The following is a 15,217-nucleotide window of genomic DNA, read 5'->3' on the forward strand; positions in this document are numbered from 1 at the left end:
CGCCAATTTTTTTTCTCTGGACAAATACATATAAAAAAAAGCCACATGCAATCATACAAATTCAGAAATCAATCCCACTGAAAGCTCTACGCTTCCGCGTGGGGATTAATTGGAAAAAAATAACTCTTGCTGATGTCTATGTGCATTCAAAAACTTCAAAGGTTGTTCCAGGCTGGGAATTTGAATGAGTTAAATAAAAAACCCAATGTGTAAATCTATCCTTTTTTTTGTGCGTGACGGATTGAAATTGGAGATTGAGAGAAAACCTCCAAGTGTTTGTGATTTTGTCAATTAACATCACACACACACAATTCAAAAAATATATATTAAAATATCCTACGATCGCGTGGTCAAGGCAAAGTGATAAATTAATTTAGTAAGCCACACTATAGCAATTCAAAGCAATCCGAAACATTTCATTCTACGCTTATTCATTAGAGTATTTTAGGGAAAATCTCACAGAAATCCCCTTTGAATTGCTACTGCATATAAATCCTCTGTTTCAATTGACATGATACCTCGGGCCGCTGAATGAGTTGAATTCGTTGGAAGCTATTTATTAAATAGTTGCAGGGTCATATGATATTCCTCTGTGAATTTTATTCAACCAGTAATCACAATGAGTGGTAAATAAAAAAGCTTTTTCCAACACCTTTTTTTTTGGGGCATCAAACGCTGAGTGAGTTTCGAATGTTATTTTGTATCCATGATCCGGTATTTGCCAGTGTTTATTTAATACCCGAAAAATGTGTAATATGCTAAAGACATTTATTTTTTGCATTATTTTATAATTCGAAAAGGATTTCGCATGTAAAGCAGTGCAGCAATAATTGAGAAATATTTTACAAATTTATACACACACCTCTACGTATTAAAAAATTCACTGACAGTGAAAAAAAATGTTTGCGTGAGAAGTTTTCATTGCTATGTGTATGTATTTAATGGTGAAATTTGGCAAATTATCTCATCAGATTATGCAACACTGTGCCGAAGAGCCGAAAGTGATTTCCGTGTGCATGATGCCAAATCGGCTGGAAAAATTTAAGAGGCTCAACGTGGGAATGGAAGAGTGTCAGAAGGCATTGGATGACTTTTTGGAGCGAAAGCGACAAAAATTCCCACGATTCTATTTTATATCGTCGGATGAACTGCTATCGATTCTGGGTCGAACGCGAGAGGATCCGCTCACCATTGAGCGCCACATTATAAAAATGTTCGACAATGTCAGGGCGCTGAAGACCTCACACCCAGATGATGCATCAGCCGGTAGCCAGCAGCAGCAGCAGCACCTGACATCCTCCCCGCCAGCCAAATCGACGGGGCTGTCGGGGCGGCAGCTAATGTCTGTGGTGGGCATGATAGCCGAGAACGGTGAGCTGCTCAACTTCCGCAATGCCGTGTCGCTCAGTGGTGGTGTCGAGGAGTGGATGAACATTATACTAAGTGAGATGCAATTGTCAAATCGCTACATATCGAAGAAGGCAATTTATGACTTTGGCATCCACAAAGAGTGCTCCAGGCACTCCTGGATCCAATCCTATCCCACCATGGTTGTCGTTGTGGCCAATCAAATTTGGTGGACGGCACAAGTTGAAGAGGTGAGTCGCATCCCACATAGTGTTGTAAACCTTTTTTTCTGGCACTCATGCTCTCCAGATCAATAGCCCCAAACTCTCTCTCTCTCTCTCTTCCCATTGCACCATGATAAATCACTCGCACAGTGGAAAAATATCAATTCGGCAGCCTCTTGAAAACAGAAACATCAACCATTTTCACTCCCTCGCCACCCCGGCAGCATCTAGATAATGGTGCTGGGCTAAATTATGAATTCATCGTATTGTGGGATATTCTGTGAAATTCCATGTATGAGCACTGTCACTGCCAAAAGCATGCAATAACAGTAGATATAATCTATTGGCGGAGATGGTAGCCCAGGGACTATCACAGGGAAAACACCAATTTGATTGCACATTTTGTAAACAAGATTCTGTATTTATGCCACATATTGATGCGACAAAGCGCTAGACATTTGCCCTACATCAAATATTTGGAATAATCTGAAATATCGATTAGGTTGCGCGACATCAGTTTATCAATTTGCCACAAAGGAAACAACATAATCTCTCAGAGTAAATTAAAACTGCATTACAACTTCACTATCGCTCGTGTTTGTGGATTATAAAATACTTAGATGTCACTCTAGATGATGTTTGAGGAATCCTAATGGTCTCAATAAAATATTTAAATATTAATTTTTAATTTCTAATAATCAAAATTTGAATAAAAATAATCAAAAATGATTATTTTCCAAGTAAAATGGCAAAAAAATAAAAAATGAATATTTTTGATAGGATTTTCAAAAAAAAAATTAATCAAATTTATATAGGTACTTTTAGCATATTTATTACAAATTTATAATTCAAATAGCAAAAAAGTCAGAAAATTTGCCACAAGCTGGATTCGAACACCTAAAATTAGGATAAAATACAATTAGAAGTCTAAAATGCATGTAAAGTTTAAATTGCTGCCCTCTGGCGGCAATTTGTGGAGAAAATATTCTATTGTTTTAATATTTTTTGGCATCATCATAAAAATAAGAGATTTAGAGTGATTTTTCCTTGCTTACTAATCACTGTGCTTACTTATGTTTTTTTGAAATTAAACAATTCAATACTTCTCTGAAAAACTTTTCGTGGGTGACAAATCTCTGGAATGTGGAAAGCAATTTTGTTTGTGCCCGAAAGCCTCTCGTTTTCGTGAATCGTAGATTATTCCTGTGCACAAATTAAATTTCCCGCACAATGCCCAGCGGTGGCAAAAAGTTGAAATATTAGAAATTACTGTTCCCTAATCCGGTGGATTACGGAACGACACGAAAGTACAACTTTACACTTGACTAGAGGATTTCCCTGCTCTTTTCACCTGAAGCACATGAAAATCGACTCAGGTGCTGTGCGGCCGAAGGACAGGCGGAGGGCTGAGTGGGTGTCAGGGCGAGAAATGGTGCGAAAGATGCAATTCCTCTCCACGTACTTGGAGGAGTGTAATGTGTTGTGTCACTTCTTCACCCTCGTTTTTCTCTTCTCTTTCCACCCCAATTGCAGGTGTTCGCCAAGATGGAGGGAGGAAATAGAGATGCCATGAAGGAGTACCTGGAGACACAGAGTGCCCAACTCGAGGCAATTGTCGGTCTGATTCGTGGAGAATTGACACCGTGTGAGCGGCAGAAGTTGAAAATACTCACGATAATTGATATTCACGCGCGTGACACCATTGACGGCTTCGTCCAGGACGGCGTGTGCGACAGCCAGGAGTTTAGGTGGGAGCGCCAATTGCGCTTCTACTGGCTCAAAGAGTTCGACAACATTGTCATTGTGCAGTGCGGCGGTCGCTTCATGTACGGCTACGAGTACGTTGGCTTGACTGGGCGATTAGTAATGACTCCACAGACAGATCGGATTTACTTGGCCATCACACAGGCTCTTACCCTGAATTTGAGCGTGGCCCTAGAGGGCGGAGCGGGCACGGGCAAAACGGAAATTATCAAGGATTTGGCGAAAACGATGGCGCTGCTGTGTGTCGTAACAAATTGTGGTCATGGTCTCGATTACCCAGCATTTACGGCCATCCTGTGTGGACTGGTGCAGTGTGGCGTGTGGGGCTGCTTCGATGAATTCAATCGCATTGACATCACCCTGCTCAACGTAGTGTCCACACGACTGCAAGCAATTAGAAGTGCATTAGTTATGAAGACCTTTCACATGATTGTAAGTTTCTCCCAATCTTCATTATTATCTTCATGCAAAATGCCCCACACTCCATTCCTATCATTTGTACATCTACTACCACCGCAAACATTAATAACATACCCCATTCACTGACACTGGGGAGATAAATTGCACACATTCATGCCCATTCTCAAGCCCTTCAGTCCACCACACAAAGTGCTTCTTAACACAATTCCCATATAAACCTATTGCTACTTTCCCTCATCTCTGTGTAATGCGAGTCTATGAGACATGATAAGTACAATTCAATATCTTAATTAACAGTGGCCAGGATATCCTTTCAAAAATCCTCTTTAAGATCAACCTGATGATATGCTTGTGTTTGTGTGTGGCTTCTGATGAATCGATGATATAAGGAAGTAGCTTTCTTCTCTCTATTCATTTGAATAATGTCATAACTATGACTAATTTAGCATTCGCCTTTGGCTATAAGGCAAAGTTTATACAATCACCTCACGTAGTGATTCCAGTACGAGGTTCTAAAGTTCATGAGGCAGTGAAATTGGGTCAGAATTAAAATGTGTATTAAGAAATTGCGATGGAGTCCTTTTGAAAAATCTAATGAATATTAGTTTAACAGGCTTCTGTTGTCCAATTTTGAGAATGTCCAGTAATCCTTCCTCCTCTCTTTCTCAATCCTGTTGTAGTTCGACGACCGCGAAATTCAATTGGACAGAAAAGTCGGTATCTTCGTGACTCTGCACCCTGAATATGTGGGCCGTATTGAGCTCTCGCAATCAATCAAGTCCCTCTTTCGGCCCATAACGTGCCTGGCACCGGATTACGAGGCCATTTGCATGATCTCACTCGTTTCGGACGGCTTCACGGCGGCCAAGTTGCTGGCGCGCAAGATGACAACGCTGTACAAATTGGCACGGAGTCAGCTGTCGCGTCAGAATCACTACGACTGGGGCATCCGGTCACTGATGACCATCCTGCGGCAGGTGGGCGACATGAAGCGCTCCCACCGGGACAGTGGGCTGGAGTCGACACTCGTTGTGCGGGTGCTGCGTGATGTGAACTTCATCAAGCTCATTCCGGATGATGTGAGAATTTTTCTCAATTTAATCAAGGATCTATTTCCGGGTGAGAGCATGGAGAGCCAAAGTGGTGACACCGAAATCAACAATGCCATTGCGGCCAGCTATCGCACACTCAAATATACAGTGGTGGCCGAACAGGAAATTAAAGTACGGCAACTCTGGGAAACAATCACAAGTCATCATACTGTGATGCTTCTGGGCGGCTCAGGTGGTGGCAAGAGTGTCATGCTGAAACTGCTCCTGGAGGCGCTCAATGGCCACCTGAATTGGCCCACAAAGGCCATTACTTTGAATCCGAAGGCATACACAATTGGTGAATTGTACGGGCGTTTTGCATGTGAGTCGCACCAGTGGCACGATGGTCTCATCTCAAAGATATTCCGTGAGGTAAATACCACGAGAGTGAGGTTGAATGAGCGCAAATTTATCTGCTTCGACGGAGATGTTGATCCGCACTGGATAGAGAATATGAACAGTGTGTTGGATAACAATAAATTACTTATTCTCACAAATGGGGAGCGTATTCAGCTTCAAAATCACTGTACGTTGCTCTTTGAAATTGGTCATCTAAAATATGCCAGCCCAGCAACAATCTCACGTTGTGCTGTGATTTATATTGATCCTATAAATCTGGGCTTTGTGCCATATTGGCGGAAATGGGTGGACGAATATGAAAATAATGGGGAAAAGCAACAATTAATAAAACTCTTTGACCGATACATCTCGCCCACCCTGAGGATGCTCGCTCAATCGGCGCACGGCGACGCCCAGGAGGACACTGCGGACATCTCGATGGCCATCGAGAGGAGTGACTTGAGCCTGGTGGTCCAGTTCTGTGACATATTTTCCACCTTCTGTCCCGCCACTTCATCTTACACCGCAGATGTTCTTGAGTGTCACTTCATATGCTGCCTGTACCTCTCCCTGGGCGCCACAGTTGCCGAGGGTCATCGAGAGAAATTTGACCAATTTGTCAAAATGAAAATCAATAGAAACACCTTCGTGGACACAAAGGAAAATCCCGCAAATGCCACACAAGTGCCCATCAGCAGGAAGACCCTCTACGAGTACTTCTTTGATCCTGGCAAAAATTTATGGATCGCCTGGCAGTGGATGGTCCCTGAGTTCACCCACAAGCCGGGATGTTTGGCGAGATTTCAGGTAAGAGGACTGTTTTCCTCTTCCGTCGTAATTTATTGCCTCTGCCGTCCCACTCATATCATGCGCAGAAATTAATTCATATCCATTTTATTGGAAATTTACAAGCACAAAAAGCCTCTTGGAAATTGACTTGACAAGTATTTCACAGGGAAAAATGATCAGAAAGTAACCAATTACCTGATTAGGGATCTTCTTTTAACAGTCAGATTAAGTCAATTAAGCTGAAAGAGGGCGTGGCAAATTGCCACCTTTGATTCTTCTGCAAAAGCAACCCATTTCTGTCTCCAATTCCAGGATGTCCTCGTGCCAACTGCCGACACCCTTCAAATTGATTATCTCTTCAGTCGCATAAGCAAAATAAATCGACCCATTGTGGTGATTGGCGATGTGGGAACGGCAAAAACCACCCTCATTAGCAATTATCTCATGCAGCAGGATGGCAAAAAATACGTAAGTTTTTTCTGTTGTTGCTGCTGCTGCTTTTGCTCTCAATTCCGCACAAAACCAAACACTCTTCACATCTCTGGCATGCCTTGTCAGAAACATCCCCATATACTATGTGTTTTTAATTAACTGTATAATTTTTTTTATCATTGCATGGACAATATTTTTTGCATCCGCGGAAATCAAACGGTGGATATTTTTCTATGTGTAACTCCGCGAATAGGTGAAACTCAATTTAAATTTTTCATATCGAACCAAATCAGTGGATGTGCAGAGAGCCATTGAAGGGATGATAGAGAAGCGCACGAAATTCATATTTGGACCAGCCATGGGCAAACACGTTTCCGTGTTCATTGACGACATGAATATGCCGCATGTTGATGAGTATTGAAATTATCTATGAAATGCTCGTTTGAAGTTGTTTTTGTGACTGAACGCGAGTCTCCCATTCTCTCTCTCTCTTTTTCCACAATGTGTATTTGAATAGGTATGGCACTCAGGAGCCAATTGCATTGCTGAAGCAGCTCTTGGAGTATGGAGGACTCTTCGATCGCACTAATGATCTTCGATGGAAATATATTCGCGACTTGAGCTTCTATGCTGCAATGGGGCGACCCGGAGGCGGACGGAATGACATTGATCGGAGGTTTCTCTCGAAATTCTTTGTTCTCCACCACCCACCGCCCACTGACATCACCCTCAAACACATTTACACCTCCATCCTCCGGGGGCACTTTGCTGAATTCGCCCCATCCATACAGCTCATCACTGACGTCATTATTCAAATGACACTGAATCTCTTAAGGGTAGGATATCGAACTCTCTCACATAGACTCAGGGTAGTGGCACGAAAGATATGAAAATGTTGCGCTCTGCTGAGCTTCAGTCATTCAATGTGTGTGTCCTCCCGTCAAAGGGGGTTGAAGTGAATGGAAACTCGCACAGTCAAATTACATCACCAGCAGCGTGCACTTGCCAAATAAGACACACGAGAAGGTTGGGCGAGTCTTCTTAGAGATTAGATTCTCCTCCTGACCTCGTCGTGGACTGCACAATATACATTTCAATATTGTATGTATGACGAAAACAATTCATATCTCTAGGCGATCCATCGAGACTTACCGCCGACTCCTGGTCGCTTCCACTACATCTTCAACATGAAGGACTTATCTCGGATTTGTGGAGGAATCCTGCTCACTCACCCGGATTTATTTAAAGAATCTCGCCAAATCCTGAGACTCTGGCGCAATGAGTTCACTCGAGTTGTTGCTGATCGCTTTATATCCAAAGAGGTGTGGGAATTAGTTCAGTAAACCTATCCAGGTTTATCTCGTAGAAATTTCCTTATGTGCATTTAATTTAGCGTGTCAAATTGTGTGAAGTGGCCAAAGTTTCATTTCCAGGATGCGAATTTATTTGCCAAGCACCTCCAGAGTGAGGTGGAGCACCACTTCCCGCCGCCCCCATGCGACAGTGCACCGGTGTCGCGAAGGGAGGTTGATGGAGTCGAGCTGCACCTCAGACAAATGGGTGACACTTCATCAACGGTGCACTCGTCTGATGAGGGCGACAATAGATTGCCAGTGAATCAGGAGCTGACAAAAGAAATCCCTGTGCACGAGTACGTCCTCAGGGATCCGCTCCTCTTTGGCGATTATCGCAACACTGTGAACGATTCGAGGCGCCGCTACTATGAGGATCTGCTCGACTATGAGGCCATCTACTTCCTCTTCCAGGAGATTCTCGACGAGTACCAGCAGCGAAATCACATGAGAAAATTAGATTTGGTACTTTTCGAGGATTGCCTCGAGCACTTAACACGACTCCATCGACTCCTGCGAATGAATAGGGGCCATGCGACACTTGTGGGACACGATGGCTTCGGCAGACAGAGCATCGCTAAATTGGCGGCCTTTGCAGCTGAATGTGATTTATTCAAGATTGTTATCAACCACAACTACTCTGAGGCCACATTTAGGAGTGATTTAAAGCGACTTTACCACCAATTGGCCACCGAAGGGCGGAAGACTGTCTTTATGCTGACTGAAAATGAGGTTACACTCCAATTAACTATTCACCATTCAACCCCTCGCTGGGTCACCCTGGCGTCCACTCTGGCTGATGGTGTCCCCATTCGCATGAGAAATCAATGCGGAGTGGGAGAAATTAATATTTTCCCATTTTTCCACTCTCACGCAGATCCTCGATGACACATTTCTTGAGCATATTCACAATATTCTAACCACTGGCTCTGTGCCAACACTGTTTAGTGACGACGAGATGAATCTTTTAATTGGAAACCATCAACAAGTTGAACAACAGTCGGATTATCAACAGATTCGGTGAGAAAGTTTAACAAATCTTTTATTTAACTAATATTACGCCAACAAGAGAGCATGTAGGAAATATGTGTGCCACAACTTTTCCCTATTGTGCTGTGACAAAAATTGTTCTCATATCATCATTTTCCTCTTTTGCACCCACTCAACGAGTTGGAAAATGTAGCTAAGGGATAATCTTTATATATATTTCACTATTCTCTCATCCTTTTGTTGATTTGTCTGGGATTTTAGTTGTAAGTTTGTCATTTTTATGTGTGCATAAAGTAGAGAAAATGCAAAAGATCCTTTAATCTTTCATAGCGCATATTTGATCAACTCTGGATGGAGACAATATGTATTGAAGAATTGATTATGCAATATAAACTTATGGACTTTGCAAATTTCTTCTGCTAATATATCAACAATCAGAGTGGAAATATACTCAATATTTGATCAAATACAAAAACGTGAGCAAAGTGTGGTGCAGAAATTGCAACTTCACACTCTTATTATATATTGTCACGTGGCAGGGCTTTTTGGATTCAGCACGAAGGGGTAAATTACCGACTGAAATACTTTGCTTTGTTGTGTCCTTAAAATATTTATACGAACAGAGGGAATTCTTCTTTCTAGACGAAGAGGCAAATCTTCGAACACAAAATGTTCACAGGGTGAATATGATATGACAAAGAACATTTGAGAACATCAAAGAAAATCCTACATTCGGTCACACTCACAGACGACATGGTTATCCTCTCCATTGATATGGGGTCTATATTTGTTGCTTGAAAATTTCCTTTTATCCAATGTGTGAAATGTGTGCGGAGAAAAATGTCTGTGGAAATGCTGTTTGGATTATGTGAAATACATTTTCTGTACACATTTGTGGAGAGTGAAAGCCACGTGCAAAAGGATTAATTTAGCACTAAAAAGCGTGTGTTTTTTTTGTGTCGCTCTTCATAAATGAAAATAATAATTACTTCTGCTTTTCAGACAGGAGCTTTGGTCAAAGTTCTTGGAGAAGTGCATGGACAATTTGCACATTGTGCTTTGCATGTCACCTGTCGGCGACAAATTCCGTCGACGATGTCGATATTTCCCAAGTTTAATTGGAAACACCACAATCAATTGGATTTTTCCCTGGCCAGAGCAAGCTCTCCTCACCGTTGCCAAGGTTTTTCTTGCGGAGCATCCCCAGGTATTCCTACCATACACACATACATATATTTGTGTGTAGCTTTCGAGGGGATTGAGAAGCTGTGAATACAACTAACCCATTTCTATCGTTCTCGCAAAACATCCCGCAGATTCCTGAAATACACAGAGAGAACATCATTTCACATGTTGTTCATGTTCAGAAGACAATTGTACATTATGCAAGGGAGTATTTCGAGAAATTTCACCGTAGATTCTATGTGACTCCGAAACATTATTTGAATTTTTTGCATATGTTCCTCAATTTAATTGGTATGTGGATATTCCCCAGGAAATCCCCTTCTAGACAATTTCACATGGTATTTCACTTGATTTTCGTTGCTTTCTTGGACCGCGTCCTTTTGTCCATTGTCTATTGTTTGTCGTAGAGTTTTGTGGAGTAGAATTTTTATTTCTTTTTTTGCCATTTGCCATGCATTTTGGAAGCTTGTTTTCACTTGATTTCTGTGTCCGCTTTTTCAGAGAAGTATCAATTGTCTATGACAAAGCTGTACAACAAACTCTTGGACGGCATCAACAGAGTGACAGAAGCTGTTGAGCAGATCGACCAATTGAAAATAATGGTGGAGGAGCAGAAGAAGAATGTCGTGGATTCATCGGAGAAGTGTGCATCGGTGTTGCGAAGCATTGAGGAATGTAAGTCATTTGGCATTTAAAGTTTTATGTGTATTGAAATCATTGAACGACATGCAAGGCATTGGGAAGAAGGGGAAGATTGGATGAAAATGTCGCCCATTCTTCATTTCTCTGCTGCAAGTAATCTCCAACAGTGTCCCGGCATTCTTCCCTCACTCAATATTTTATATGTCTGTTTTTGTTGTTTTTATTTTCTTGGGGACTTATTTGTTTACTGGAATTCACTCCAAGTCCACCCGCACTCACTTCAACCCCCCCAGAATTCCACTTTTGCTTGTTGTATATTTCCCAGTGAGAGAGAAGATAAATTTGAAGCAAACTGAAATATCATTGAAATCAATTGATGTGAAAGAAAGGACAAAACAAATTGAATTGGAAAAAACAACAGCAGAAGAAGTTTTAATGGCTGCAATTCCATTATTGGAGAAGGCACGTCTAGCCCTTGGTGATCTGGAGAAATCAGATATTACGGAAATCAGAAGTTTTGCTACACCGCCGGAAGCGGTTCAGGTAATTTGTAAAACGTTTTTCAGTATCATTTTCCCCTCTTTTCGCATTCACTTTTTCCCCCCCCCCTCTTTCCGCCGTTCTCCTGCGTGGAATTGTAACGTCTTCGTCTCTGTCGCAAAAGCAGCCAACTCAAGTGTGGGTTTGAGAAGTGCGAGAAGAGAGGGAGAAATGTGAAATAAATTTATAGGAATTATTGTTATAACCAGCTGGAGAGATTTTCCACGGAAGATACCACAGAGAAGAATTCCATCCCATGGAGAAACAAACACTCTCGCGTTACACGAAAGCTCTTCTCATTCTCACACTCTCAAGGCGCAAGAGAAATTCCTTCATTTGAGAATCCCGCTCTGGATTGTCGCCATTTAGTCACCCGTGAATAGGGCGACACACAAAGACATTCTCTAATCAATTAATCGATTAATTTCTTTCCACTGCTTTAATGACCAGCAAATTGATGACTATTTCGCGCAATGCTAACTCTATTAAAGTTTAATTAAAATCCAATACTTCACTCATTATACCACCAACTATTGCTATTGTAATAAAATCTCAACTGATTGATAGTTCTATTGGTGGCTGTTGTCATTACATAAATGTGCACAAAGGAAATAATTAATTTCGTGACACGCTGAATTATGAACAAAGTTATCTATTAATGGCTTTTCACATAAACACGAAAAGGACTGTTTTCAGGAGGAAACTTTGTCACTATGCGAGCAAGTTGATCTTAAACGTGATATGTTGGAGTTTAGAGCGATGCTTTTGGAGTGTTGTTTAGTGTTTTATCACAGATTTGGCTCAAATTCTAAGTTCCGCAAATTTAGTGAATAACTTCAAAGGGAAGTGCGCGCTTAATTAAAATTGACAATAAAGCGAATTTAGCATAAATTATAGATTAGGTAAAATGGGTTTTTGGCTTCAAATAGATGCATAATGAATTATTATGACGCGTTGAAGAGCAAATATGATGACAACTCCATTGAACTCTTGCCACTCTAGCACATTACAATCATTTCTCATCTCGAGACTCTCGAGAAGTTAACACTGTCTGTCATACGGTGTGAGAAAATTAAGAAATTGCTCAAATAAATCAGTCAGTCTGTGATATAAATACGACACTCTTGAGATGTAATCCGTTTTGGTGTATTTCACAAGAGTATCGATGCATTTTCTATGGGTTTTGTATCGATTTTCGCTGAAGTTTCAGCCCACAATGCTCCGGTTTTTGCTCACTTTGTTGAGATGTTGCTATTTTCCACAAATACATAAAAGGAGAATATATCATACTTCAGCCATTCAGCCATCTATGTAAAGTCCCCATTTATCCCTCTCTCGCCCAAAGACACCCCCTCTTCAAAAGCTTCTGCTTGTGCCTTTTTTAGGTGCTCTGCGAGTGTCTTTTAATATTGAAAGGCGCCAAAGATGTTTCTTGGAAGTCCGCCAGGGCCGTTATGGCTGAGACAGACTTCTTGAAGAGCTTGCAAGAGATGAATTGTGACACAATTAGTCAGAAACAATTGACAGCCGTGAAAAATCACATGAAGGTAAACAGATATGAATACCCTTTTAACACCTTCCGCTGAGGAAAAAAAGGGACATAATCTTGGGCAGGGAGACTTGGAAGATGAGTGAGTTGTGTGTGTGTGTGTTGTTTTGCAGAAAACCACCAAAATGGAAGATATGAAGGCGATATCGAAAACTGGCTACGGATTGCTTCTCTTCCTCAAGGCGGTAATTCAATATTGCGAAATGCTGAGAGAGGTGAAACCCATGCAGGACAGAATTAAGAAATTGGAACAGGATCTGTGCGAGGAGAAGGCAGTGGTGAGCGGTATGGATGATGAAGTCAAATTGACTCAAGAGGAGTTGTCCAATTACTCAAGCGAGTATCAGAAACTAATCGAAGAGAAGCAAATACTGCAAGAAATGTTAGAGCAGGGAGAGAGACGATTAGTAAGTACTTTTACTCCTTCTCTATACCATTAAATGCAATGTGTTATTTCAATTCCTCTCAATTTAACACACTTGCCAAGCGCGCTTTTCCACCCCCAGTGGATTCGCTATATATATACACTTCCAATTCATCCCCACAAATGAACTAAATGTATTCTTTCTCTCCTCCTTTCTTCCCGTCCAGTTCACATCTGATAGACTGATGATCGGCTTAAAGTCTCAACTGGAGAAATGGTCAAGTGATTTAAATAAGTTAGAAGTGGATAAATCGAAAGTTGCCGGCAATTGTTTGCTCTCAGCGTCTTTTTTATCATACACCGGACCCTTTTCTTTCAACTTTCGCAAATCTATTGTGTATGACGATTGGTATTTGGATATACTTGCCAAGGAGATTCCCATCAATGACCCATTTAAAATCCAAAATGTCCTTTTAACGGATGATAGCGATATAATTTTGTGAGTTTATCACCCCTTTCTATATTTTCGCTCACGCTTCACATTCGTCCGGCTTTTTTGTCCGGGACAATGCGAAGGGTCACAAACGATCCCTCGTGGTGTGAACTAATGACACAAGCGAAGAAATAGCACAAAGCAAAATATTTCTTATCCTACAGATGAATTTCTTTATGTCCCGTCATAAAGGTGGAAAATCACTTTTATGCTGATGTGTTATTATTGATCTTGTGCCACTGTTTTCACCTATGTGCTAAATGTGCTTTATCGACGGACAAGAGAGCTTTTTCCCTCCCGTTTCAACATTCACGACTTCTTAACTTCCGCAGATGGACTAAAGAGGGTTTACCGAATGATGATTTCTCCCAGCAAAATGCAATTCTCACACTCTATTCAATGCATTTCCCGCTGTGTATTGATCCTCAGCAACAAGCGCTTGAGTGGATAAAATCCATGGAGGGGAAAAATGATGTGAGAATCACAAATTTCAGTGACAAGAACTTTCTGCAGGACCTAAAGAGTGCCATAGAACATGGACGTCCGTTTGTCGTGGAGGACATCGATGACTATGTGGATTTGATGATTGAAAATGTCCTCGTGAAGAATATAATCCAGCACGAGGATGGACACTCATTTGTCATGGTGGGCCAACAGGAAGTGACTTACAATGCCAACTTTCGACTGTACCTCGTGACGAAGATGGCCAATCCACACCTATCGTCTGTCATATTTAGCATAGCGTGTGTTATCAATTTTACACTGATTCACAGTGGTGTGGAAGAAAAGCTGCTCACGATTGCCGTGGCAATGGAGAGGCCAGACGTCGAAGAGGAGCGCAGTGATTTGGCCAGCGTGATTGTGACACAGCGGCAGTTGCTAAGGGAGCAAGAAGTGTTCATCCTGCATGAACTGGCCACAACCATGGGCAACATTCTCGACAATATAGCCCTAATCTCAACTCTGGAGACGACCAATGCCAAATATGTGGATATATGCCAGCATCTCACCGACATATCCCGCATGATGGCAGACAATGACAAAGTGCGGAGCCTGTATCGTGGCATCGCCTGCCACGGTGCATGCATCTTCCTAGTCATGTTTGACATGGCTCGTGTGAATCGGATCTATCAGTACTCACTGGCAACTTTTGTCACTATCTTCCGTGACACGCTCACGCGCACCGACGAGAGGTCGTCCTTGGACGCCAGGCTGGAGTGCATCAAATTGAACTTGCTGCGGAACACATACAATTGGTGCAGTGTTGGCATTTTTCAGCGCGATCAATTGCTCTTCACCTTTGGCATAGTGCTCAAATTGGCTGTTCGGCGTGGCAATTTGCATCAACATGAGATTGATTTTCTTCTCTCTGGCTCATCCATAAGCAGCAACCGCACGGATAATGGCGGGTAAGGTTGCGAAGTTGTGCCGGATGAGAAATTCTCACTGAAACATTTCACGAAACTAGCGAATTTTCCAAAAATGTCTACAGGGAAATTAGAATGAAACTTTCATTTATGGAAGAGTATATTGTTTTTGGGTTGAATGCGTGGTGTTTCAATTTTGAATAATTCAAATTAGGACACGATAAGGACGTGTGTTATGTAATCTAGTCAATAGCTTGTAGTGAAATTCCTGAAATATTTCAGCTGAGCTCTCGCTGGTGTAATCCCAGTGGATGAATTTCCCAAAATCT

General features: G+C 41.7%; 1 protein-coding gene across 1 annotated transcript in view; it reads left to right on the top strand.

Annotated features, from left to right (window-relative positions):
- LOC132257800 (dynein axonemal heavy chain 10) overlaps positions 1-15,217 on the top strand; it is a 37,055-nt gene that overhangs the window by 15,233 nt on the left and 6,605 nt on the right. The window contains exons 24-41 of the mRNA XM_059754834.1: positions 972-1,256; positions 1,338-1,598; positions 3,105-3,767; positions 4,436-5,992; positions 6,287-6,442; positions 6,660-6,820; positions 6,924-7,242; positions 7,540-7,728; positions 7,840-8,490; positions 8,636-8,778; positions 9,751-9,955; positions 10,065-10,224; positions 10,435-10,612; positions 10,905-11,118; positions 12,501-12,662; positions 12,778-13,071; positions 13,256-13,527; positions 13,854-14,930. Of these exons, the coding sequence (XP_059610817.1) occupies positions 972-1,256; positions 1,338-1,598; positions 3,105-3,767; positions 4,436-5,992; positions 6,287-6,442; positions 6,660-6,820; positions 6,924-7,242; positions 7,540-7,728; positions 7,840-8,490; positions 8,636-8,778; positions 9,751-9,955; positions 10,065-10,224; positions 10,435-10,612; positions 10,905-11,118; positions 12,501-12,662; positions 12,778-13,071; positions 13,256-13,527; positions 13,854-14,930 (6,947 nt within the window). The remainder of the gene's footprint in view (positions 1-971; positions 1,257-1,337; positions 1,599-3,104; positions 3,768-4,435; positions 5,993-6,286; positions 6,443-6,659; positions 6,821-6,923; positions 7,243-7,539; positions 7,729-7,839; positions 8,491-8,635; positions 8,779-9,750; positions 9,956-10,064; positions 10,225-10,434; positions 10,613-10,904; positions 11,119-12,500; positions 12,663-12,777; positions 13,072-13,255; positions 13,528-13,853; positions 14,931-15,217) is intronic.

Source organism: Phlebotomus argentipes, unplaced genomic scaffold (genome assembly GCF_947086385.1).
Source record: "Phlebotomus argentipes unplaced genomic scaffold, Phlebotomus argentipes genome assembly scaffold_4, whole genome shotgun sequence".
Lineage (NCBI taxonomy): Eukaryota > Metazoa > Arthropoda > Insecta > Diptera > Psychodidae > Phlebotomus > Phlebotomus argentipes.